The sequence below is a fragment of the Manacus vitellinus genome, unplaced genomic scaffold (genome assembly GCF_001715985.3).
Source record: "Manacus vitellinus isolate BGI_N305 unplaced genomic scaffold, ASM171598v3 scaffold_51_pilon, whole genome shotgun sequence".
NCBI classification, from domain to species: Eukaryota; Metazoa; Chordata; class Aves; order Passeriformes; family Pipridae; genus Manacus; species Manacus vitellinus.
Genome location: NW_021940620.1, coordinates 3952743 through 3979257, shown reverse-complemented (window position 1 = coordinate 3979257; position 26515 = coordinate 3952743). Strand labels below are relative to the sequence as shown.

Below are 26515 nucleotides of genomic sequence, written 5' to 3'. Positions count from 1 at the left end.
AGAGTGTCTTGTAGGAGTCCTGCATTGCTCTGTGCCCACACCAGAGCATCAGGCAGTGTTTTAACTCTTCAGGAGGGCTACCAGAAATCCCATGTGAGATAGGGGAGACCGTGCTATGTGGTCAGATCTCATGGCATGTGTGGATCTCAAACTTTTCCTGTTGTGTTTTTTTTTTTTTTTTTTTTTGCAGTGGGCAGATGCTTTCCAGACCTTGGGTGGTAGCTCATGCACATACATGGATTGCCTGTACATCACATGGGTGTTTTGGCTGGTTGTGCATCACTGGACTTGGGTAGTTTCAAATACTGTGTCGTGTGATGAGGGTTTCTGTTGCTAAGGTATTTAGTTTTCTTAGCCAGGTTAATCAAGGTCATACTTGTAATTTAGGGTTCAGTTGTGTGTTTGTTCTCAGTAGTATCTTTACTCACAAATATTCAGACTTCAAGGAGGATCTCCTGTGTGTGAAGTCATCTGCACACATACCTCTCCCAGTAAGGGCCCAAAAGACAGAAGTTACAAACATTCATTTTACAAGGTAAACTTTGTAGTTCCAGTCTTTTTCATTTTATTTTAATATCAGTTTTGTGGCCAATTCACATAATTATTTGCCCAGAGGGAAAGCCCTCTTTAAACAGGGAAAGCAGATCCACAGTGTTTTCCTGCTACATCCATTTACTGGCTCTCTGATGTGGAAACAACAATGATTTTGTGAAGACCAGCTCTTCGTGGCAACACTTTATTTTCCTTTTGATTTTGAGCTAATTCTTCCACAGGGATAATAAAAATTGTCTTATATCCCACCCAGTAGAGGAATTGCAGATGCATTTTTTTTTTTTTTTTATCCTCTGTGATTCCAGTGGTTCTGGATCAGGACAAGAGAGGAGAGGGCCTGGCTGACAGCAATGGCAAGGAGAACTTTGCTGCCTAAATCACCCAGGCAGGGCAGGGATTTGGTTTCTGGCTTCTTTTGCTGCTTTTCCTCTGGTTCCCTGCTTTGATTGTGAGTGCAGCTGGTGGATCTGCATCTCTCTCTCCAGTACATTTGGGCACAGCTGTGTGGTACTGAGGCTTGGTGTGTAGACTGAGAGACACTGAGGAAAACTTGGAAGTCTGCTCATTAGCCACCAAAGAGAGGTAATCCAAACAGCAGCTGTCAGCCAGGACTGACACTGCTGAGGAAAGAACATAAAGTCAGTAAGTTGCTGAAGTGTTTGTTTGAAATGCCAATATTCTTCCAAAGCCATTGCTTACCAACTTAAAAATTGCGTTCCCACCACAGAGGCCATCTCCTCTCGTAGCTGGACATTAAAAAAAATAAATCCAAAGCCCCACTGGACATCAGATCTTGAAGCAAGCAGTTGCACAGGACACATGGAACTGATTTAAACCTCAGAAACCTTGGGGAAGTCAGGGGACTCTTTCTTTCCTGAAAGCACTCTGTTGTTTTGGAAGAAAACTGGTGCAATGTGATGCACAGACGAGTGAGCTCGTGCCTCTGGATTGGTGCTCGGCAGCAGATAAGGTGAGCTGGCCCATCTGCCCGGGAATCACTGCAGTTCATGTCAGGAGGAGTGAACAAACTGGCTCTCTTTTGGCATCTCCAAGTGACATTCCTCAAAAAGCCAAGCAGTGCCCCGTGCAGCTCCAGCCCAGTGTTTGTTTCCCACCCCTCTGCACCAGTCAGTGCTAGATTTGATTCCAGATGATTTTCTTGAGCGTCTTTGAGAAGACATCCAGCAAAACAAGGAGGGAGCTCTGTGCACAGATGGAAGAAGGCACATCTTGTGGTTAAGGAAGAGGCAGCTCCTGCAGGGGAAAAGGTCCCTTATCTCCACTTGAAACCCTGATGAACGTGGTTGTCATGTCTGGAAGACAGCTGGGAACTGAAGTGCTCTGGTGAGGCCACGCTGGAGATGCAAAGCAGGGGCTGAACAGCGGACAGGGCCCAAAAGCATTCTGAGGATAGGGCTTGTGTTTGTTTTCTCTGGGATTTGTTTGTTTGTTTGTTTGTTTCCCAAGGATTTCAGAAATGCTGGAAGCATCCGTGCCCTGTGGAAGGGAGATGGGCTCTCACAGCCCCTGGACGCCCAGCAGGGACCAGCCCAGCTCCCTTGCAGAGCCCCAACATCTGGTTTGCATTATGGGTGAAGTTTTTAGCAAATTACTGCTCCTTTCTGCTCCGTTTCCATCAAAGAATGGGCAGAGGCCTCCCAGGAGTCTGAGGACAGATCTTTTTTTTGGAATAGAGCACAGATTTGTGAGGGTTGTTTTTTTTTGGTTGCCTTGTTAACACACACTTGGCTCTTATCAGACTGCTCTGCATCGTTTACCTGATGCCTCTGTTGGGGGATTTATTGCTGGCAGCCCGGACTGTGGGACATGATTCCCTCTGGAGAATTGTTTCAGAGGAGATTTTGAGGCTTTGGTGATGCTGAGCCCCTCTAGATCCTGTGGGCAATGCATGGGATGTGCTCAGGTGGTCTTTTTGGAAAGAAATTTGGGAGAGGGGTGAGAGCTGCTGCAGCTGGAGGACTCTGTGGGCAGGGGGGACTCAGCTCATCCCACTGCCCAGAGCAGCCCTTTTAGGATCTCCCCCGAGGCTGGAGTTGGATGTTACATGTAGAGCTGTGGTTTGCAGGGAGATGGATTTTGGGAACCCCGTAATTGCCATTCCTTGTAAAAAGAAATAGTGTCTTTTAGCTGAATAAGGAGAGCCTGGCTCTGAGGCCAGGCAGGATGCGGCCTGCATGTGTAAATTATTTCCAAATGAAAACAATTAGTCTTGCAAACATTAAAAAATAATCATGTCCCATGAACATTGTTGTTTAGTGCTTGGAAGAAAATTGCAGAAGCTGTTTGGTTTTTTGATTTATTTTTTTTTCCCCCTAAACAATGCAAAAACTGTCACCTAGTAATGAAAAAGTGGTTTTCTGGTTTGCATGTAGTCATGGAGCAAAAGGGAATTTGTGCTTGAAAATACTGAAATATCTTTTTTTGAAAGAAAGAGACAGAGGAAATTATTAGCAAAGGATTTTTAATAATGTTGTTCTTGCTGAAAAAATATTATTTTTAAGTGCAGGGCTGTTCCCCTGTGCAGCAGTCCCATCCCATTCTGGTGAGGCCATCCATGCTATATAAAGTTAAACATGAAACTATCATGATATAAGTTATCTTAATGCTTAAATATGACAGCTCCTGGTCCATTGCTGTGTTGTGCTGCAGACTAACATGATTTTGGGGTCTCACACCAGTGACCCAGAGGTCAGGGCTGAGGCAGGAGGAACCTCCCACCAAGGATTTGTCCAGGCTCACAGCAGTGTGTGTGTGGGGGATAATTCCTTACATGACCAATTCCATACCCTTCACAGGTCTTTAAAACAGTAGTAAATTTATTTATGATTATAAATAATAATGGTAAATAGTAAAATATAAAAAATATTTACTATATTAAAATGCAATAACTTAAATGTATTTAGAAGGTCAAATGTTTACTGTAGCAGAGGTGGTATTGCATGGAGTAGAAATGTGTTATTTTATAAGGGTTAATGGTCCTTCTGCACCTGAAGGCTTCAGGGAGGGAGGAGGGAGTAGCAGCAACTGGGGGTGAGGTGACATGCCAGAGCATGTCTCTTGTACTCAGCTTATTCCCAGTTGGTGCCAGTGAATCTCAGCTGCTCTTTAGAGGACTCGCAGCTCATTCTTCATTTCCCTGTGCCTTTTCTCCCCTTTCCCTTCAGCTGGGAAGCTGGGAGCAGCCACAGCCACCTGGCTGCCTTCCTGCACTTTCCTTGTGACGGGTCTGGCAGGGCAGGCTTGGCCACAGCTTTTGCCAGAGCTTTCTTCTCACACAAAAATGTGCCAAGGAACCGCATTGCCAGCAGACGCTGTCCCGCCCCGAGGATTTACAGCGTGGCCTATAGGAAGGGATGGTCCCTGTTCCCTGGCTCTGCTGCAGACCATGCTGCCTAATGACCCAGGGCCCTTCCCAGGGATACTAAAATATCGTCATGCTCTTTTGTTCTGACACTTTCCTCCTCCTTAAAATGTAAGATTTTACCCCTTTTTGAAACCACAGAGACAGAGATTGAAAGGCAGCCCTTTGAGCTTGTTAAAATTTGACTGCAGGGTTCCTTCCGACCCCTCTGCTAATTTTTAGCAGAGCAGGAAACATTAAAAATAACCATGAGAGAAGATTTCCAAACTCAGAAGGATTGTCCTCTTAATAATTTCTGGCTTTGTTTTCACTAGATATTTCCCTCCCTTTAAAATTTTTGTGACATTGTTAGAGCAAGTACCTCCCTGCCAGCAGCAGGAAGGGCACTGGAGGAGGAAGGCAGAGGGCCAGGTAGCCAGGCTGGCACCTCTGCTTGCTCTGAGCCAGAGGTGAGTGATATATGTGGGAAATGCTTATTATTTATTGGAAGAGCTTTTGCATGTGAATCAGAGCTTGCAAGCTCCCCATCGTCCTTTTTTGGTGAACTCAAAGCTGTCCTCAAGCCTTCAGCTGATCTCAGCAGTGGGTGAACATCATTTTTGCAAAGAGGGGTGGCATTTTGGTGCTATATATCAAGAATTCTGAGCTCCTACTGTGAAACAAAATGAAGAAAAATATTGGAATTTGTTTTCAAACATATCTAAATGTAGCCCCTTACTCTGAAGTTGAAATATTGTGTGGCCAAACCAAGGCATGCATGGAGAGTACATGATGTAGTAACAAGCTCTGCTCAAGCTCCAGCTGAGAGCTGTCTGCATTCTCAGCATCGTGATATATGTTATTAAGACGTCATTAAATAATATATCATTAGTGTATACCATAAAATATTTATCATTGTACAAATAATGTCCTCACCCAGGTGATGGCAGAGGGGAATGCACCACTGGATCTTTATTCCCACAGGAACACCACGTGCCTACGTAACTCTCTGTGAGGGGTCAAACCATGGCATGTGGTTGCAATTGTCACTCCCCCCTGCCCCATTCACCAGCTCTCCCTGCTAACCCATCAGTGTCATCTTCCTCAAAGCACCCAGATCAATGTATTTTGTCCCACTTGGCCAGTGCACTGATGGGTTTGGTCAGGATTGTGTTTTGGAGGAAATTGGTTGAATTTTTTCCTCTGCCTTGTCTTAAAGCATCAGGTTTGTGCTGGGCAGAAAATTCATCCCCCCTTGAAGTAGTGAGCACTGAATTATGTGAAGTGTGATCACTGTGTGTGTGATTTAAAGACTTGTGATCAAGAGTGGGTGAAGGATGAGTGAAATTTGCCCCAGGGCAAAAAGCACAGCACAAAGCCACAGTGAAGCTTTCCCTTACTTGGGGTGTCCAGAAAACTCACCTTTTTCATAGACTTTGTGCTGGTTGTTTAAGTGAAAGTGATTTTTGTTTTTTGAGTGGGGGAATGTGGGGTTACTCGTTGTTTTCCTGTTCCTTGTTTATTAAATAAATTGAAGATTGCTTAATCTTTAATTAAAATGACGTGGAGGAGGATTCAAATGAAAGACAATAATGATCTCAACACATGGGTACTCCTGAGATTTACAAGGAGTCAAGTCAGCCCAGATTTCAGATGCTTTCTCCTCCTCTACTCATGCAATCCCCTGGCTCCTCTCAGGAGCCCTGCCTTGCTCACACAGACATTTGGCTGGGCAGGTAGAGCAGAGACAATTAAATCCCCAGCCCAGACTAACAAGACATTTAAAAGTCTGTGTTAGTCTTGTCCATTCAGTGCCATGGCTGGCCAGGAGCCCCTTTGAAACCCTGATGGATATTGTTTCTCTCAAGCATTAAATACTTTCCCTTAAACAAACATCCTCTGAATAGGCCATTGTTTTTCCTTCTGGATGTCCTTTTGTGGACTGATACAAGAATAGCTAAAAGCTGATGAATTGGTATTGTATATTAGAAATAAATAAAATCTGGGACTTCTACTCCTCTGAGAAGTTGAATGTGCAGCCAGTTCTCTGCTCAGGTCCCATGTCTTGCCCTCTGGAGGACAGGGAGTTGCAGGTGAATCACCTCAAACAATCATAGTTTCAGAAAAGAAGCTCCATGGACCTGATGCCTTTCCCAGGTGTTATAATCCAAGCAACTGAGGTTCAATAAAGTAGGGAGGAGGCATTGGGGAAGAAGAAGTAGTTTGGTTGTGACCTGCAAGCCTTTGCTTGCTGACAGACACAACTGCTTTATTTATATTGTTCATTGCTGCTACTTGCACTGGTAGCTCCTTATGAGAAATAATACACATCACATGGTGAATGTAAACTGTGTTTGATAACTTCAGAAATCTCATGTGTGTAAAGAAATGCCCATTTATTTTCAAGTGAACTTCTCTCATACAGGTGCCCCAGCCCTTATGACCAAGGTACTGATGCCCTGCCCAGTGTTCAGCCACCTGGATTTACCTCTTTCCTAACAGAGCTGTGTCCCCCAGGATTTCCTATTCCATAGCCATTACAGACTGATTTATTCCTTGTTAATGGCTGTGAGCTGGAAGGATGCTCTTTTTAGTGCAGCCATTGGCCTCCTCTTACACACCTTTGTCTCTTTTGTCCAATTTCCCCATCACAGATAGAAGCTAAACTAAAAATGAGTCACCCTAATCAGTTCCCTAAGAAATACAGAGACCTTTGGTGCTTTAGCCTTGTGTTGTCCCACAGTCCAAACTATGTTTGCTTTGGTAGATCCCCCCAGCTGACAGGGCTGTATTGTGGGAGATGTTTCAGCCCAGCATGTTGGAAGGAGGATGTGCAAGCACAGCCCTTGGATTTGCCATAGGTAGGGGACAAGAACAAGGCTGGGTTGGGTTTGAGCTCACCAGAGCTGGGCTGTGGTGTTGGGTCAGACTTTGCCACAGGGACATTGATCCCTCCAGGATGGATCCTTGCCCAGGGAAGCACGGGAGCACACGTTGGAAATCTGGGTGTGAAAGCTTTGACCGAGGGCTTTGCTGACTTGCAACCATCGTGCTGTGTCTCTTCAGGGACAGTTTGCAGGGCTGAGCCTTCTTTGGGCTTAAATGAGGAAAGGTGTTAGGTTTGTGGATTGGTGGGGATTCAGTTCTGGGATTTACCGTAACTTGGGGGTGTTTCTTCATCCCCAAGTGCCTGTGTGCCAGCTGCAGCTGAGGGCAGGGGCAGCTTAGAGCACCTATGCTTCCTCCCCACACACATCCCTTCTCAAAAGCAAAGTCTCCTATGGCCCAAAAACAGTCAGTGGCTTCACATTAATTAAGGGCATAAATGCCAGAGATGGCAGGGAAATAACCATTTTTTATGTTGATTTACCAGGCAGCAGCCCTAGGAAGGGGAGACCTGGGGAAGAACTGGGGTAACCAAGTGCTTGGTCTTGCAGTTACAAATGCACTTGCAGCTTTGTGTCACTGCAGGCGAGCAAAGCACAGAGCTGTCAGCCCGTGGGGCAGATGCACCTTCCCTTTCTCCACAGCAAGAAACCTCTTTCCATCAGTGAGACTTTACTGAGGGTGATGGCTGATACCATCACCCATCACATCTTGGGTAAATTGGTAGAGATTCAGCAAGTCCTTCGGCAAAAACAAATGGTTCAGGTCCGAGGTTGATGTGAATCACTCGTGGATCTGCTCCGTTTACCCAAATCAGGGGTGTTTTACTGCTGCTCCTTTTGACTTTACAAACCTCAGGGAGTCCCAAGTGTTGTGCCAGGGCACTGTCACCTCATCCCTGTCACTAATCCTGTCGCTTCCTTTCACGCTCCTTCATAATCTGCAAATTGTTTGATGCCTCTTACTGTACTTCCCTGAAACCTTCCTGCTGGATTGCATGGATGAAGGATTAGGTATATCATAGAATCATAGCCAAAGATTGTGCTATATGTAAGTAGAGCCTCTTTCAGAGCATGCCTGATATTGTTGTGTTTGTAAATTGATCATTTATTTATGTATTTTAATAATACTCTCTTTTCCTTTCTTTTCCAGGGGCCTCTTGGTTTGGATGGCAAACCAGTAAGTAGCACCAGGTGCCAAATATAGCATGTCTTTGCTCGTGCTGCTCTGCAATAAATATTCAGAATGTCAACTACTACTCGTTTATTACTACATATATAACAGTTTAAGGGAGAAAATTGTATTTGGGAAATAGCTCCATGGTCTGTAACACATGCAAGTTTGAATTCTGAGCCAGGGCTGGCCAGCACAGCTATAGGTGACCTTTTTTTTTTACCTGTCAGCTCATCTCAGCTGCTTCTTCCCCTCCTGTGCCAACTCAGTGAGCAGAGACTGCAGATGGGCATCAGGCCAAATTTGGGAAATAATCTCCAGTAGCATATTCAAAGAAGCAAAGTCAGTAATCTTGGTTGTGTGCTCCTGGCACTACAAAGTGATACCATAAAAATAATTGATCCCAAAGTGGGTTCCATTTCACTCCAAAGGAGCTGAGGTTGGAACTACTTGAAGAGTGCACAGTGTCCATGCAATACTTTTTGGAACAGCTGGACTTCATTTTATGAGCTGTTTTCTTGACTTCATTTTTTTGTTGGAAGCCCTTTGGATATTCAGGTGCTCCACTCTTTTCTTACTTATTTTACAGAAACCCAGACTTTTTTACTTTCATGCTAGCTGAACTCTGGCCAGCTCCAACTCCTTCTGCTGGATGGTTCCTACAGAAGGTCACAGTTCCATGTTTTGTGTCCAAACCCCATTCTCTTGCACTACCTTTCCTAGAGGGCACAATCTGAAATCTTTTATAGTTATGGTCCTAAAGCAGCTGGGATTTCAATGTGGGCAGAAGTCATTCAGTCTTTGCAATTGAAAAGTTACTCCAGACACTTATTTCTAGCTAGGTAGGAGACGTGCTGTTAAAGCTGTACGTTGCTGTTGTTGGTTTTTATCCTACCCCTGAAGACAACAAATGTAAATAAAATCTAGAAATAAAGGATTAGAAATGAAACAAAAAGGAAGGCCAGCTCACACTGTGGTGCTCAGGGCTCAGCTTTGAATCAGCAAAACCCCGTGATGGGAGCACAGTCGGACACTGGGAGCACAGTCCTGCACCCAGGGTGCCACTACCGGGCAGGAGTGAGACCCTGAGTGAGGGACAGGGAAAACCTCAATGAAAAAGCAAATTTATCAAACAGCCAGAGCCAAAGCAGACTGTTCATGATCTCTTCCATACCAGCAGCCTTGCTTAGAGAGCAATTAACAGTGGGAGGGATGCGTGGGGATGCAGATCTGCCACTGCTGACCTCTCTGTTGACCTTCCCCCACTGCATCCCACTGGGTCCTGCTTCAGCAAACTCCTTGAATTGGTCTGAACCCTGAGATTTAGTATTTTTCTGTGCTGGAAGGAGGATGCAGAGCAGGCACATCACAGTGTTGCTCTCGGGTTCTCTCTGGGGCTGCAGTGTGTCTCTGCCTGTCTTACAGGCAGCTGCTCAGAGGGAAGATGAATGATGCCTTCAGCAAATAGGCCAAAGAAAGCAGCCCGTCCTCCCTGTTTATTTCAAACAGATGTATAATTGTTGTAATGATATGCTGAGCATGTGTTTTTTCTAGAAGTGATTTAATACCTCAAGATATCCTTTTCATCTATTTGGAGTCACGTGTTTGCAAGTGGCTGTCATGCTGCCTGCCCTGCCCTGTCCCTTCTCCATCCTCTGTCCTGGCAGGAGCAGGCAGAACCTCATGGGTGCTCTTCTGGAAGTGTGCTGCTTGTGTCAAGCAGCGTGTAACTTTAAAAGAATAGCATGTATGCTTTAAAATAATAGAGAATATGGCTCTGGTCTGTGAATTGATGAATGCAATCTCCTTGTGTTTGGTGTCACGTGCACTGATGATTCTGATGTTCCTTAACTTGGATCCTTTTTGTGTGTTTCCAGGGACCTCCAGGACCAAAAGGGGAAAAGGTAAAGGCTGCATTAACACATGGCTTTTGGGGAAGCTGGTGTATATCCTCCTGCTGCTGTAATTTTCTCAGTTCATGTTGCCCCAGTATGCCAGCGTGACGCTGGGTTCTGTTGGGACCTGGAGCTCTGACAGTGGGTTCTCAGGTTGCTCTTGGAAAAGCCCCAGGAAGGGAAGGAGGGTGGGCAGGAAGAATTTGCAAAAAACTAGGAGGGATAAGTGTGGTCTTAAAGCTCACCCACACTATAGGGTTTCTGGTAAGCCCTTAAGGGTCACGAGATTGGCATAAATCTCTCTTGGCTCCTCCAGGAGCTCTGGGCTCCATCGCTCCGTGTTTGCATGACATGAGAGTGGCCAAAGGAAGTCATTACTGTACTGAAAGTGAAGATAATTCTCACATGTGTAGGACATAAGCAGTTGCTAGGGGAGCCTTAGAGTTGGGAACAATCTGCTATTTCTGATTTATTATGTGTCTCATCGCCTGCCAGGGCAGAACCCTTCCCTATTGTGTTGTCTCGAGCCCTTCTCCTCCCTGGTTTTGAATACATTAAGCAATAGAACACTCTTGCCACTTCCCTTGTGTGCTGTACCCACATCCAGCTGACCCTGTGCTTGGTCCTTGTGGGTTGACATTTGAACTCTCAGCTGACCTTGCTGTTTTGCCTGATGTGCAGGGTGAAGCAGGGGACGTCGGCCCAAGGGTAAGTAGTGACACGGCACGTTAATTTATTCCAAAGTCTGGTTGGGTTTAGTCACTGCACAAAACAAGGCTTTGTGTGCAGCTTTGCTGCAAACTGAGGTATGGTAACAATTCTGGAAATGTTTAATTTTGCCTTTGGAGCTCTTTTGTGGTGGTTTTCCTCACTTTGGCCATGAGGAAAAAAAGACTTGAAGATCCTTGGGTTCCTCGTGAAGGGTTTCACTTCTACTGAACTTTCTTATCCCTGATTTCCTCTTCCAGTGTCAGAGATAGTTTCTCTTGAAGCTGAGCTCCTTATCTGTTGGCATTAGAGCACCACTGCATGATGGTAGGGCCTGGTGCCCCAAGGAGAGGTCAGGCACAGTGTTGTGCAGGATGGAATGTTCCTCCTGTCTTGCTGAGCCCCCACCTGGGAGCGTGGTGGCACACAGGTGATATCCAGGCTGCCTTTGGAAACAAAGGGTTTAAAGTAACTGTAAAAAAGTTGGCTGGTAGGGTTAGACATCATTGCTGGAAACACAACCAGGGCCTCAGTGGTTAATGTCAGGCAGAGATGCATCAGAGACATCTTTATTTTTCTCCCTTGTGAAGTCACTTTTGGAAGTTGGCGTCATTTTCTGAAGCGGCTCCCAAATGCCTTGGGCGTGTTGGGAAATGTCACCCTTGGGGTCTGAGAGCCCCTCAAATTTCTCTGATAGATTTATGCCCTGTGTGGCTAAGGAGGGGCTCAGCTTAAGGTCTCCACTTTGTCTAAGTGCCCACCCACATACTCAGAAAAGGCTTTAAGAGGTGATTCAGCAGCACAGGGGTGTGAGTTTTCACTCCTTTCTGGGGCTGATGGCTGAGGAGATGCTGCTGTGGGAAATGCTCCAGGACAGGCTGTATCTGGAATTGTGGGGCAGGTGACAGCTTCCAAGGTAACACTTGTCCTATGTTTTAATTTACCAAGAAAAAAGTGCTTGTTTTTTTGGTTTTTTCTATGTTTTGTTTTTTGTCCTGATCTGCATTTGTCCAGATTTTGCTTTAGTTGTAGATTTATTTATGTCTTTTTGCACAAGAGTAAGAAAAAGGCTCAAAAACGATTTGGGAGGAAAGAGGGAGAAACAAGCCTGGCAGAGCCAGGCACAAGTAGATCTAAAAACAGGTGCCTGTCTTTGAAAATAGCTTCCTTTATCTCTCCAGACACTCAGGGTTGTGAATTGGATGCGAAACTTCTTAATACCATCTGGCCCAGATTGTTTTTTTTTTCTGAATTTAATCTGTCTTCTTCCTCCAGTTTCAGTGGTGGCTTTGTTTAGCTGATTTTGAAAGATGCAAGTCATCGCATCAACGGGAGGATAAATTATAGTTATAGGACTATGTCCAGTGCCCTCTCCCTCGTAAATGTTCATGTCTATGGGTGGTGGAGTGGGGATAGACTGTGTCAGTGAACATTAAAATATCATCATTAGGAATGACAGATTAAAAGAGAACAATGGTTGGGGCAACTTTGGAGGGACTGTCTGCCGTGGGAGTGAGGTGATGGCAATTGGGGATTAGCTACTGAATATGTTCATGTCTGCACTGCTTCTCTTTCTGTCTGTAATAAACACCTGCCACAAGCATGGACAAAAATAGAGATTATTACATGTTTGAGTGTGCCTGGTGGTGGATGTTGGAGGGTGATTTTGGAAAGCTGAGGAAGATCACATTGGGTTGTCTTAATCACTGAATGCTCGTTCTTGTAAACAGCATGAGGGAGGATGCTGTGCAGCCTCACAGGTCAGGATGGGGAATAAAGGTACCCAAATACACTGCTGGAATTCATGGAGGTGTATTTACAGGGAGAAACCAGTAACAGAACCCCTCTGCTCTGGGGAGGATGGAGGCAGTCAAGGCAGGATGCTGCCAAGGCTGTGCCCTGGTATTTGTGCCTGTACTTCTCACTCAACATCAAGTATTCTGCTACACCTCCCAAAAGGACCGGTTTTATAAGCCAGACTCGCTCCCTGAGCCGGCACCGGGATGACTGCTCTGGATTTATGACCTTAGCTGGGTGATCTTGTTCTTACTGACAGCTCAGATGTTCAGACAAACGATGGGGTTGATGAATCTCTGCACATCTGGGCTGGTGGATGCACCGTGCCTGTGGCAGCAGCACCGGGACTGCTCCCGAGGGGGGGAAATGAGCTGCAGCTGGTGAGGGAAATGCTCTGCCTGCAGTGACCCTCGTGGCACGGGCCTGCTCGATGGCCAGTGCTGATGGAGATGGCACCAGCACCACCTGCACCCTGAGCTGCTGGGGGAGCTGAACGCTGGTGTGGCTGAACCAGCTCTGCAGCTCTGCTCCACAAAAGGAGCTTTTTCTCTCTTACTTTCTGCAAAATTGTAAGTGCCTGCCAAGCTCAAATTGCAGATAAAAACTCAGCATAGGAAGTGTCCTGCAGAGCTCACTGTGACAGTCAACAGACACCTCTGGATGCTTTTATTTTATTGTTTGCTTACTTAGGAGCATTATGTTGAAGTGGCTGAATGGAGTTGTCTAAAGCTGGAAATTACCAGTGCTCAAGGTTTCAGTGCTCTAACATTCCACTGCTCCATGGGGTCAGACCCAGTGGCCAGTTAGCCCAGTGCCTTGCAACCAGTTGCTTTGGGAAATGTGGAGCAGGAACATGTAGCTCCATCACAATTAACCCCTCTCCTGGATCCTGGTTATCTGTGGCCTGGGCATTTCTTGAACCAGGGGTGGTGTCTGTATTTAATGTCTCTCAGAGCTGTTCACCTTTCATGGGCCTGTCAGTAACAGGAACTGTTTAAAATTAAACGTGCACTGGCTGGATTTGGTGGGATATGGGGTGTTTGGCCTTGGAGGAAACACAAATTATTATTTCATACTAAAACAGTTAGGGCTGGGCTTGGAATGTCCTTCCTTGGATGGTGCTCACCAGTCTGAGGGGCAAGGAAAAAAATTCAGTCTCTGCCTTGCTCTGTGGGCTTTTATGAAAATCCCACTTTATGCCCTTGTGTATCTTTATGAACATAATAAGCCATAGAACTGTGTCTTTTGTGTCTACCACAAAACCCTGTGCTCTCAGTAGAGTCTTTTTGGTGGTTTCTGTAGTATCTGTAGGGTCTGGCCAAGTGCAAGGGGTCTATGTCCCCATTAATTTCAATTTGTCAGGATTTCAGTGACATTCTTCCCAGAAATGGCTGTATTTGAGTGCTGAGCTGAAGCCTCTCTCTGTAGTTTGAAAAAAATCATTGGGAGGGGTTTATTTTCTCAGGCTGGTTAGTTTTTTCCATCTGACTTTACTTTCCCCTCTCTTTTTGAGAAGATGGTGATAAAACATCTGAGCTCAGTGTTCCTGTGCATGCCTGTGGCTAAGCCTGAGGAGGAGGTGGCCTTGCCCTTGCACTATTTACACTAAAACTGAGGTTTGGGGTTATCTGTTGTTGGTGTGCAAGGCTTAAAAGCTCCTTGGCAATTTGAAAAAGAGGTTTGTTCCTTAGAAATCTCCAAAAATCCTCATGAAGGATGTGCTCTGTGTTCTCCCAGGGCTTCTTGTGGCTTCACCCCACCCCTTTGATTATCCTATGGATGTGTGCAGGGATGGGTTGGTGGAGGAAAGGGAATTGCATGTGGTGCCCTGAGAAAGGAAGTGTCTTACTGTTTCTCCCTAGATGATGAGGGGAAAGGCTAAAAGACAATAGCAATGACTACTGACATGGTCTAAATACATTGTTTTTGCATCATATAAATCTGAGAGGTTTATCTGCAATTTGCAGGCTGGGGAATACATCAGTATTCATTTTAGCCTCTGAAAACAAAATATAATATTTGGTCTCAGGGAAATGCTGGGATATATCCCCTGTGGGGTTTACTGGAATAATGCTCTTTATTCTGCAGTAGGGGAATTCTTGTCCCAGCTGCTTTGGATGTCCTATTGTGCAGTAAATTCATGAAAAAATACTTGTTTCCCTCAGTCTGTGTCCTGCTTACCAAGGTCCAGTGTATCCAGAACCTTAAAACCACCACTGCTGGCTACCAAGACTATTTCTTTCTCATGCATCAATTAATTATCAAAGACAAATTGTTATATATTGATGTAGCCTTTAAAACCCACTCTTCTGCTGTGCTTTCACCTTAAACTGTTGCTCTTTCTTCTTCTGCCTCCCACTTTCCCTGGCTAGATGGTTTTCCCCCACCTCAATCACGGATTTCTGGCTAATGATCAGCTTGTCTTTAGTCGGCGAATGCTCAAGGTAGACACCAAATCTGCTGGTTTGTTGTGATTCTTTGAGCTGCTTCTGTTTCTTCCCATTGCTATTTTAAATTGCCACTACCATGGCTGTGTTTACAGATGCTCAGTGGGGGTGTGTTTGAGTGAAACCCCATCCGAGTTTAGGGCAGGTGTTTGTCAAAGTAGAGAGACAAAAAACTAATGGGTTTTAGCATTTGCTTCTTTGTGAGATTTTGGAATCAAGCAGCAAAGTCCTATAAATGTTGATATGAACAGTGCAGGTACTGTAAAATAAAATACATTAAAACTAGAGTAAGCTAAATCCTTGATACTCTAAATGTGACATTTTAATTAGGAAAAATTCAGTGGGAGACTTGACATAATTGGTTGCAGTGTTCAGCATTTGCAATAGGGTTTTTTAAAAAACTGTGCAAGTGATTTAGGAGCCCAGATCCTGTTGAAAGGCCGTGGGATTTGTGCTGCTAAGTCACTTAAGGACTTCTGAAAAATCCCACACTTGTCCCTGATTTGAGGGTGAACCACATATTAAATACAGCCCTCTTACTGCCTCAGTGGTGACTCTTCCAGATGTTGCTAAAAGATTTATGAGGCTGCCTTTCCATGAGGCTTTCCATTGTGCAGCCACATGGATGGACCTGGCCTTGGGGCTGGGCTGGGATACTCGGTCATGGAGCCCCTCAGGATGCTCCCACCAAAGTTTCACAGCCACACAGAGATCCTGCTGCTGCTTTTCCTCTGCACCCAAGCAATGCAGGGTGTGAGTGACTCTGGATGATAATATATGGCCTTGGCTGTGTTTAAAGGATGAGACTAAGCACTGCTCCTTTTTTTGTGTGGCTTTTCTGGTGTGGTGCACTAAGCTGTGGCAGTGTGTGCATGCTCCAGGCCAGCATGTTGTGGGTCTGAGTTATTTCTGGGTGCTGTTGAATTGGTAGTTTCCATGTAGACAGTCACTTGCTAAGGGCTTAATGAGATAAAAGCTCGTTGGAAGGCTTTGAGCACGATCTAGGTTAAGGAATCAGACCCAAAGGGCATAAATTGGCCATGAGCTCACTTTCAACCTCCCCAGTTGGCAGCTGTAACTAAATTCCCCTGGGACAGCAGAGGCCAGGGTGCTGGTGGCCCAGGGATGCAGTGCATGTGTTGTGGGCACCCTGCAGCCACCGCTTGCCGACGCCGCTTCATCTCACCGTGTCTGTGTGAACTTCTTCCAGGGTGACCAAGGTCGAGATGGAGCCACGGGCCCCCCTGGTCCGCCAGGACCCCCAGGTGCCCGGGGGCCTCCTGGTGACACGGGAAAGGATGGCCCAAGAGGACCTCCAGGCTCCCCTGTAAGGACGGGAGATGCGCAGCGAGCTCACACCGGGCAGTTCCCACCCCCGAGGGAGAGGAGGGTGAAGGGTGTCCCTTCCCCAGTGCTGCCACCCCAGCCACTGCTCCCCAGCTTGAGCCACTGCTGGGCTCCCATGGCTGCCCGTGGAGCCAAGCTCTGGGGCAGGGAGTAGGAGGAGGGATCTTCTGTCTTAAGTTTTGGAGCAAAGAGCTGGACCTGGGCAGGTATTTGCAGGTGTTGTAACTGAGAGACCCCAGAGATCTCTTCCCCAATCCACAGCCTTAGGGTGACCTGCTGCAAACCTGCAGACCACTGGCAACTTATTCAATGAAAAAACAGGCTAAGGGATAATGCAGTGGAATGTTCTTAATTATTGCTGGTCATTTTGGAGGCTGTAACAGGTAATAGTTCCAACGTTTTTCTTCTCATCTTCGCAGGGTGCCAAAGGCGAGCCAGGAGAGGAAGGACTCATGGTCAGTATTGCCCAGGAGCACCTGTGTGTGTGTGTGTGTGTCCCTCACCCCTTGCTTTACATCACCCTTCACCTCACTGCAGCCAAGAGGGTTTGTTGTTGCTTATGGAGTCCAAAAGAAAGCCATGTGAAATTTAGATTACCCTAAAATGGATGTTTGTCCAAGGGTACCTGTGCCCTGGGGAGAAAAGAGGCCAGTTATTTCATCCCCTTGGCTCTTCTGGAGGGATGTGGTGCTCCTGTATCCTGGTTTCTGCCCCTCTGAAGCCACCTGACATTGTACTCCCAATTCCCTAAGGTTCAGGTTGGACAAAAAGGTGCTTATTATACATAAAATACATGAGCCATAAAAGAATATTATTTACTTGACAGCACAGAGAACTTTAACAGTGTAATTTATAAGGGAAGATGAGAAGTTGGCACTTGTGTAATTTTTTTTTCCCATGGAATTTAAGTACTCTTGGAAATGTTTTTATGCTGTTATACTCTGTTGTCAAACAAGTAAATCACTCCTGTATCCAACAGGGTGCCAGAGGACCTCCAGGACCAAAGGTGGGTGATAATCTCTCTTGTTTTACATGTGAATTCTTGAAATTATGCTGTATAAGAGGGGTGGAGATGAAAATAAGCATTTTGCACTCATCTGTATATACCAGATATAAAATTCCAAGGTATTGCATTAGCCATTGACTGGGGGTGTAAATGTCTGAATGTGTCACTTCCTCAATATCACAACCACTGCCCATGTTCAAACCTGGAAACAGGGGTGTAGGGAGCCACAGGGGGGCTGGAATCTGCTGTGCTGTGGGAATGTGCTTTTTGGAGGGGATAAAGATGATCAACACAAGCCAAGTATTTTAATTTTACAACTGATTCTGACTATCCATACAATTGATCTTATTTTCTGTTATGTCCCTTAACTTCTTTCTCTTCTGTTGACATTGCTGTTGAAGGGTGAGCCTGGAGTCCAAGGGAAAAAGGTAAAATGGTGATTTTTTTTTTTTTTTAATTATTCTATTTTTTCTTTACTTTGCTCTGTGCTTGACTAGGAAAATCATTGCCAAAGACTGATGGAGAAGCTGTGGTCGTGGATGTCCATACCAACCCTTTCCTTGTGTTCCCTGGGGTTTCTCACCCAAGTGATCCTAAATTTCAGGCACAGCCGTTCCTGCAGCCTGGCTTTCATTTCCACAGGCAAGCCAGAAGCTGCAATCACATCTGCCCACTAGACAAAGAATAAAAAAGCAAATGCCAAGCAAAGCAGTAGGTCTTGAGCCCTTTGGCTCCAATAATTCAGGCTGAACAGAGATGTGCCTGGAGCTTGAAGCTCCTGGGATGGGCATCCCTGTGCAGAACTGCAGTCCCGTGGGAAATGCCCCTCTTAGGGACAGACTGCTTGGGTCTGGCACTGAAGATTGTGAGAGATTCACATGTCCAGGCTCTCCACGTTTTCTCCTCGTGGATAAATCACTGCCTTTAACTGAAGCCAAAGCTCTGACAGGGCTCAGCCTTCCCCTCTTACTGCTCTGCACCAAAACAGAGGTGGCTGTGGGCATTTTTCAGGCCAGAATTTGGCTTAAAAAAATTTCATAACGGGCCTCTAAAATTAATCTCTCCAGCACCTATGAAGTGGTTTTGCTCCAGGAGAACAATGAAGCACGACAAGCAGAAAAAGAAAACCCCCTCCTGGCAGGTGGTGTTGGTGACTTGTGGTGAAGTCCATGAGGATGGGTGGCAGCTTACAGGGACAAAAAAATCCTTAAAGGGATTAAATATCTAGTTTCTATTGAAGGTGGGAGAGCACCTTTCCCAGGACCTGCTGTAAGCAAATTCTGAGAGATGCCCATCCACCTTCCCAGGAGCAGGGAAGGCAGAGGCAGGGATGGGTGGGAGCAGGGGACCACTCTGGAGCCTCCTGGGCTCCTTGCTGCAGCTCTCCCCTGTCCTCCTGCAAACCTGAGAGGGTTCCAGGTTCCAGGTGGGTCAAATGATGTGTTGGATCCTAATAAATGTGTACAAGGTCTGTGTATTTCACTCTTTACATTTTATTTCACCAGGGTGATGATGGGATCCCTGGGGAACCAGGACTTATGGGCCCTAAGGTATGTTCTGCTCTGTGTCCATCTGGTGCATGTGTTTGGAAGCATCTTTTGCTGTCTGGTTCCTTGGCACCACATCACAGTGGGGGCAGGTTGTGAAGCACATTTCTCCCCTGACATAGAAAAAAAGATCAGAAACTTTGAGGGTGGTGAGGCCCCAGCACAGGTTTCCCAGAGAGGTTGTGGCTGCCCCATCCCTGAAATTGTTCCAGGCCAGGTTGGACAGGGGCTCGGACACCTGATTGAGCAGAAGGTGTTCCTGCCCATGACAGGGGTTTGGAATGAGGTGATCTTCAAGATCCCTTTCCAATCCCAACCATTCTGTGATTCCATACTGCGGTTCTGGGGCCAACTTTATGGCTGAACACACCACCCACAGCCAAACTGTTAAGCTTCATTTTTATCTCTTAAAAACTGCCCATTTGCACCCAGACAACGTGATGTGTTTTATGGCCAAAAGCAGAGCTTTGCTCACTCGTGTAGTAAAATGAAGATAAAGGAAGAAAAGAGTAACCTGAAGAACTCTGTTCTCCACCCTCCCTGTGTAGCATTTGCCTAAATTGCCTTGTTTTCAGGGAGAAAAAGGAAGTGTGGGTCCCAAGGGAGAGAATGGCACCGATGGCTTCCCAGGACCCAAGGTAAATAAAACTGACACAAAACAGGGGCATGTTATGAGTATTTTACCTTTTCCTGGTGACTTCAAGCTGGGTTCAAGCAGAGATCAGTAGAAGAGTTTTTAAATTGTCTCCTGGAATGTTTTCCATTGGATGGCTTTTTTCCTCAAGAGAGGTAAAACTCTGATCACATTTTGATCTCATGTGATTGATGGCTGTGGCATGTGATGAAGAAAGTGGGCTCTGGTGATTCTTAATAATTTTTTTTTTCTAGATCCATAGTAACAGATGTTCCCCCTGGTATCTCTTGAATTTAGGGGGGTTTTCTATGCATTTTTACCATTTTTTACTTTTTGGAGGGCTTTGATTTGGTCAGCAAAGGGATTTACATGGGTATGGCAAATGGGGTGTTTTTTGAATCCTGAAGTGAATTTCAGGTCACTGCTGTGGGAGTACTATGGCTTTTTGAAACTCCCTAATTTTCAAAAAAAAATATAGAAAAAAGGAAGAAAGAAAAAGAAAAAGGGAGGGAAAGGGAAAAAAAATGAGGAGGGAAAAAAAAGAACAATTTGGCACAGCCCTTTTCCTTAAACTCGCCCTTGAAAATGGTTTAAACATCTTGGCTGAAACTTTCCACATGCAAAACTCAGCCTAAAGCAAAGACAGCCATGTGGAACCAGCACAAAGCTTGGCATGCTTGGAGCTGGAAAGTGGCACATCACCAATACTGGGGGCTCAGCCCTCAGTGGGCCACTCCACTCCCTCTGCAATGAGACCTTCTCTCACTGTCAGCCAACCCGCACCAACGTTATTTGTGGCAAAATATATTTGTTCTCAAGTGGAATCTATTTTTTGCAGGGAGAAGCACTCCCTTCTTGGTGTCACACTTAATCTAAAGCATATCCTTATGGGCGGGTACAGTATTTTCAGGATAAATATTCTCTATTTTCCTTGGTCTCTTTGAACCAAAAATGTGATTTTGATTTTCAGGGTGAATCCGGTGAGAAGGGAGGAATTGGCTCCATTGGACCCCGGGTATGGATGTTCAGGATTTCAGTTTGGAGCTGTGTATTTGCCTCAACCTGAGCTGTTCCCCACCACCTCTTTCTGCTTAGTATGTGTTTGAATTGCTTCAGGATCAGTTCAGTGCAAGAAAATAGAGATGGTGCATATTTAAACAAATGATTATGCAGGTACCAAATGCTGCCACAGGAGATAGCTCTGGGAGATCAGTCAAGTCCACCCTGTAACCTTTTTTTTTTTTTTGCAAGAGGGAAGCTGGGAAGAGGGGTGATCAAGTGAGGATTTCCATGCACTTCTCCCTTACACCAACTGATGCCCTTTTGAGGTTTGGTTGGATGGCAGTTCCAGCTGTCAGACCAGGGACTGGTTAAATCCGTGGGGTTTGTGAGGTGATAACCCCCAAACACTGCATGTCAGGTCTTTGCTTTCATCCCACCCACCTCTCAGTGCTGTCAAATTGAATAGGATTCATCCCTGGTTGCAGGGTCCCCCTGGCCTGAAAGGGGAACAGGGCGACACAGTCGTGATCGACTACGACGGCCGGATCCTGGATGCACTCAAGGTAAGCCCTGCACCAAGGCCATGCAGAGTCCTGCAGTTAATGGGAAAGGACTGAAAGCCTGCCAGGCTCTGCCCTGGTGATGTTGTGATATCTTCTTCCTGTCCTGTGTCTCCTTCCCAAGATCTCTGCCTTGGCACAGAGCTGGCTGGGAGGGAAGAGCTTATTATGCCTGGGGGCTGAGGATATTTAGGATGTACCAACAAAAACCAGTGGCAGAACTCCAGGCTGTGAGCTCAGGCTTGTGGAATCTGGCTGTGGGATGTGGGTTAATATTCTGCAGGTAGAAGCAGTGTGACACAGCCATACAAACACCTGATGCAGTGAGTGTGAGCAGCCACATCACAGCTCAGACACTGCCGGCAGCAGGGTGTGATTCCCGTGGTGTGGAGATGCTGCTGTCACTGTCACTGTACACCTTCTTCAAGCAGCACTGGGGATGCAGGAGGAAGGGGAACAGCACCCAAGCCCTGACCTGCCTGACTGAGCAGAGCCCTGCCTTTTTCCTTAGGATGGAATAAGCTGAATAGAGTAAATACTTAATTACAGACAATTGAGAACCATCCTAATTGTTTTATAACAGGCTGCAGGGATACACAAAGTGCTGGTAATTTCCATTTGCCAGATGTCTGCATGGCGTGGAGCTTTTGGGAGTGGAGTTTGTGGAGTGCAGTGGTTGGAAAGGCTCCATCAAACGTCTGGAGGCTTCATCTGCTGGGCCCAGACCCTCTCCTATGTTCTGCATGCAGAGGTTGCTGAGGGGCACAACACTGAACCTCGCTAACTTTGCTGTTTTCCTGCTTATTAGCTGCTTGCAGTGTTTGTGCACTGACCTATCTCATGGGCAAGGCTTTGGAAAGGATTCCAGTGTGACTAAATGTAACAGCATTCGAGTGTGCAGCCATGGAAAAAGGTGCTTGAGGATACGATACTGGTTTGGTTTTCATCTCAGTGAGACCACAACTTTTGCCGTTTGAAATAATTTGCTAGTTGGAAAATACATGTTCATCTCAAGGTGGTTTGTGGTCTCTGCACCCACCAGTGCCCATGAAAAACAGCTTCCTTAAGTGTGCTGTTAGTGCTCACACAAACTCCTTCGTTTCCCCTCTTTAATTGCACCTCCCTGGCTGCTGCTGTTTCCAGCAGGATGCTGCTCCCCAGGCCAGCTGGCAGGAGCACACAGAATGCAAAAAGAAACCACCAGATTTGGGGCCACACCTCTGGCTAGAGGCATTTTGCCTCTTAACCCATGTGCTGCTGCACCTGTACACCCAGCTCACTCCCACTGTGTTTTCTTCTGCATGAACAACCCCATGCCAGAGGGACCTTGGGTGTCTCTGTATCAGTGGGGCTCATCTCAGTGTTTGAGCAACCCTACTCACCTGAGAGCCTGTTGCAGGTGGTGGCTGGGAGCTGCTCCTGGCTCATCCCCCCAGCATGAGGATCATGTGCCATGTTCACGTTGGTCAGGATCAAGCCTGTTTTGTTTGCTGTGTTTCAGGGTCCACCGGGTCCCCCAGGGCCACCCGGCCCCCAAGGCACTCCAGGTCCCAAGGTGAGCTCAACCCCTGCCATGCAGTGTTCCCAAGAAACACTCCATGTGGAGTCTCCCATGGTGATGCTACCTGAGGAGGAATGTGAGGCTATGTGTGGTAAAGGAAATGCTGTGGCTGAAAGGAATTGCTCTGGCTGAAAAAAAGGAGGTTTTTACACAAAACCCAAAGTTTTGTTGATCTGTCTCTGGTCTCCAGCCTCTTCCAGAGGATGCTGTCCCAGAAAGGAATCCACTCCCAGTCCCACACTTGACAGGTGAAATCTCAGTCCCTCTGAGACCACTGTGGCAGGAAGCAGAAGCAAATGGGAGAAGCAGTTGTGAGAGGGGCTGGCAATGCCAATGGCTGTGCTGAGCCACCTCAGTCCCACCCTTCCCGTGTTCCATTTACTGCCTTCCTGCTTCACAAGCAGGAGTCTGTACCCTGCAGTCAGCTGTAGTTTCTTTAAAAGAAGAATGTAATTTGCAGAAAAGCATCTCTTGGAAGAATGAGATGGGACAGGATTTTGGTGCCCAAGGTCTCATATTTGGATGAGCCAGTAATGCTGGTGCATCACTGACACCTCCTTGGTCCTGAGCCTGGCAGTGGCAAACCCATAACCACAATGGTTGTGTGTGAATAACTCATTCCTTGCAAAATGCTTTCCTGAGATGATTTCCTGATTTAATTTACCATGTGCTCCCCTTTCCTTGTGTCCCTTCAGGGAGAGCTGGGCTTGCCGGGCCCACCTGGACTGGACGGTGAAAAGGTGAGTTGGGCTGGATCGAGTGAGGCCTTGCAGGAGCCAAATAAAAAAGACACACAAATACTGTGGGTCTGTGAAGAGCAAATCCAGTCTTCCAGGGGCAAGCTCTGCTCTGTAATGTCAGCTCTGTCTCCTTGAACTGATGCCCCCATCCCGATGCTGCTCCCGGCCGTGTCTGCTGAGCTAAAGGGGCTCCTTTCACGAGTGGTTCATCAGATGCTGTCTCCAATTTTTTCATAAAACTTCCCAGCCCTAAATGGCTGCAATCCCTACTGTGGCCCAGCCAAATTCTACTGTGCCCACAAGATTGGCCTACATGAGTTTGAAAGTTAAAACGTGTCCTCGTGAGCTCGCGCTGCGATGTGGAGGCAAATGTGGAGAGGCAGAAGGGGCTGTTGTGTTTGGGGTGGGGTTTTTTTTAACAGTTTTCTCCTAAACACGTTGTTTTCTGTCAACTTGCAGGGTCCCAAAGGAGCAAAGGGTGACCAGGGCAGCGCAGGGATCACGGGGCAGAAAGGAGAGACAGGAGAAATGGGCTTAGCGGGTCCACCGGTACGTCCCTCTCTGTCCTGTCCATCTGCTGCTTGGTTCTTTAATGTCACTTCTGCAAATGCTCAGAGTGTGGCCAGGTTGGCAGATTTAAGCAGTGACCTGTCCACACCATGTTGCCATGGAAGCCGATGAATGCAGGAGCTTTGAATTTGCATTTCTAAGGATGATGATAACAGCTCGTTCAGAAGGTACCAAGGAGGAGAAAATCTTTCTTCAAAGCCCCCCGGGGATGAACATGAGCTTTACTTGAGCCAAGGCTGGAGTTTAGAGGGGGACAAACGTATTTTTCTCTCTTGTTTTTGCTTTGCTGGAAGATGCACCACACCAACGGTACATTTTTATCTTTCAGGGAGCAGAAGGGCCAAAAGGAGACAAAGGAGAAAAAGGAGACACCGGCTCACCATGTCTGCAGAACAATCATGTAAGATCTCGGCAACATAAAGCCTCTTCCATGATGTGGGGTCAGGCAAAGTTGGGGGGTGCAGGCTGGACCTGCCAGTCCTGTATCCATCAGCAAAACCCAACTGTTGTCTACAAGAACTTTCAGGAGCATCTACATGGGGTTTATTTGTTAGGGAAGAGCAGTTTGGACACTGAGCTACGAAGTTACTTTAGATTTTGCACTGATGGTTGAGATACTGCTGTTATAATTGTTTTGTTCTCAAAACAGAGTAAGCTCCTTGCAGTTATATGGGATTTCTGCATCCTTTTTTCCTTATTCATGCTAATTGCTTAATAAAAAAAGAAGTGGTAGGTTTTGATAGTTTGGGGGTTTTTTAATAATGACAGGGAAGTTCTAATTTTGTTCAGGGTGTTGGTTTGAGGCTTTGTTTTTTTGTTGTGGGGGGGGTTTTTTTGGGGGGGAGGTTGTTTTGTTTTGTTGGCTTTTGTGGGTTCGGGGTTTTTTTTTTAATTAAAAAGTCTGGTTTTCTCCAGTCTGTGCAAAAAATGGCATCACTACATCCATTTTATGACTGGCAAATACACTGAGTGGTGTTGGTCAGGCCTCTTACTTTAGAGGCTACTTTGATTATTCGTGTGCTTATAAAGATTCTTTTATTTATAAATACTACAAGCAACTCTTTGATTAGCAGATACTTTGATTAAAGCCATTAAATCAGAGAGCTTTAAAACATGATTCTGGGTTTTGTGAGGTTTCCATTGGAGAACTGCCTTGTCTCTATGCCCAGCCTTGTTAACGTGCCATTTAATTCCCTTCCATAGATCATACCTGAGCCTGGACCCCCTGGATTACCTGGCCCTATGGTAGGACTCTGGAAAGTGATTGCTGCAGATCTGTTATTGCATGTGATTAGTCAAGGACCAGGGTGGTTTGCTCTGTTTAACCATGGTGGGCTGCTGTCAAAGGCATCTGGAAGGCCAGGATGTCTCTGCTGAATCTGAGATTCACTTTGAGAGACCATGTGTCAAAACCAGGTGGCTTTTCAGGTGGCCTTCATAACCTGTGAGGTGTCCCAGCTGTGCCCAAACTTGCTGTCATTTGCTTCAGCAAAATTTTTGGGGGGCTCTTGCTCCCCAAAACTCATGTTGCAGAGCTTTATTTGTCCCTTGATGCACTAAGTGGTCCTTTCCAGCTCCCCTTCCCCCTAATTTGATATCAGAGGACCAAATAAACTGCCACCTGTCTCAAAAAGAAATATTTGGCCAGCCATTGTCAGACCATAATTTGAGCAAGAAATGGTTTGGGAAGGAAACTTTAGGATGGGTTTATAAATTCTGGGTTTTTTTAAATGCACCATTGTCTTTCCCACAGGGCCCTCCAGGAATCCAGGGACCTAAAGTAAGTCAATAAATTAAATGTCACCCAGTTTCCCAGCTGCCAGTGCATTATTTACAGGCTCACAAAAGGCCTGTCAGCTCTGGAGACTGACTTTTTTTTTTTTTGGGTCACTGTTGTCACAACAAATCCCTTGGTTACACTGTTCAGCAGTTTGTGTTCCAGAAAACAAGCAGTTTGTCCTTCCAAACACATTTACGACCCAAAACCCTCCTCCAGCACAGAGTCCTGAGGGCTGGCAGCACATGTGAGTCAGGGTTTCCAAACCAAAAGGCTTCAACCTGCATTTTCAACTATTTTCTTATATGACTTGGCCAAGAGGAAAACATGGCCAGCAGTGTGGGTGAAAGCACCCCAGAGAAGGGGGCAGGGGAGGTGGTGGGTGTGTGGGGTGGCTGCCCTGGGCAGAGCTGCCAGCTCTCCTTGGCTGATGCCATTTCATTTATGCAGGGTTTGGACGGTGCAAAGGGAGAAAAAGGTGACACTGGTGAGAAGGGGGACCACGGTGACACTGGACCCGCTGTGAGTAGTTTTCCCAAATCTCATTTCTGGCTGTCGGCAGCAGCCTGCCTGACAGCAATGACCCTAATGCCCTGTTTCTTTGTAACTTCAGGGTCTCCCGGGCGCTCCAGGGCTCATTGGATTACCTGGTACCAAAGGAGAGAAGGTAATCCTTGGGGTGGGAGAGGAGAGGTGGCATTGGGGTGAAATCCTAAAACAGGGGCTGAGTCCAGCCGGAGCCGCAGAGCTGGACTGACCAGCACGACAAGGAGCAGCCTCCAACCCCAGGGGCTGCTGAGAGAGCCTGTGCTCTTACTACCATATTACACCAACTGGATATAAGTTTGTCTGCAGCACCAAACTCAACACAGCATGTCTTGATTTTGATTTTATGTCTTAATTTTTATTTTCACGACGGCAGGGAAAGCCGGGGGAGCCAGGATTGGATGTG

General features: G+C 46.4%; 1 protein-coding gene across 1 annotated transcript in view; it reads left to right on the top strand.

The window, feature by feature from the left end:
* The window catches only part of COL23A1 (collagen type XXIII alpha 1 chain), a 173575-nt gene that overhangs the window by 139497 nt on the left and 7563 nt on the right, over positions 1-26515 (top strand). The window contains exons 5-23 of the mRNA XM_025896000.2: positions 7952-7978; positions 9850-9876; positions 10549-10575; positions 16586-16621; positions 17146-17172; positions 17574-17600; positions 18678-18722; positions 19295-19357; positions 20324-20368; positions 20841-20918; positions 22417-22470; positions 23172-23216; positions 23676-23765; positions 24115-24186; positions 24990-25031; positions 25540-25566; positions 26014-26085; positions 26177-26230; positions 26486-26512. Coding sequence (XP_025751785.1) covers positions 7952-7978; positions 9850-9876; positions 10549-10575; positions 16586-16621; positions 17146-17172; positions 17574-17600; positions 18678-18722; positions 19295-19357; positions 20324-20368; positions 20841-20918; positions 22417-22470; positions 23172-23216; positions 23676-23765; positions 24115-24186; positions 24990-25031; positions 25540-25566; positions 26014-26085; positions 26177-26230; positions 26486-26512 — 885 coding nt within the window. The remainder of the gene's footprint in view (positions 1-7951; positions 7979-9849; positions 9877-10548; positions 10576-16585; positions 16622-17145; positions 17173-17573; positions 17601-18677; positions 18723-19294; positions 19358-20323; positions 20369-20840; positions 20919-22416; positions 22471-23171; positions 23217-23675; positions 23766-24114; positions 24187-24989; positions 25032-25539; positions 25567-26013; positions 26086-26176; positions 26231-26485; positions 26513-26515) is intronic.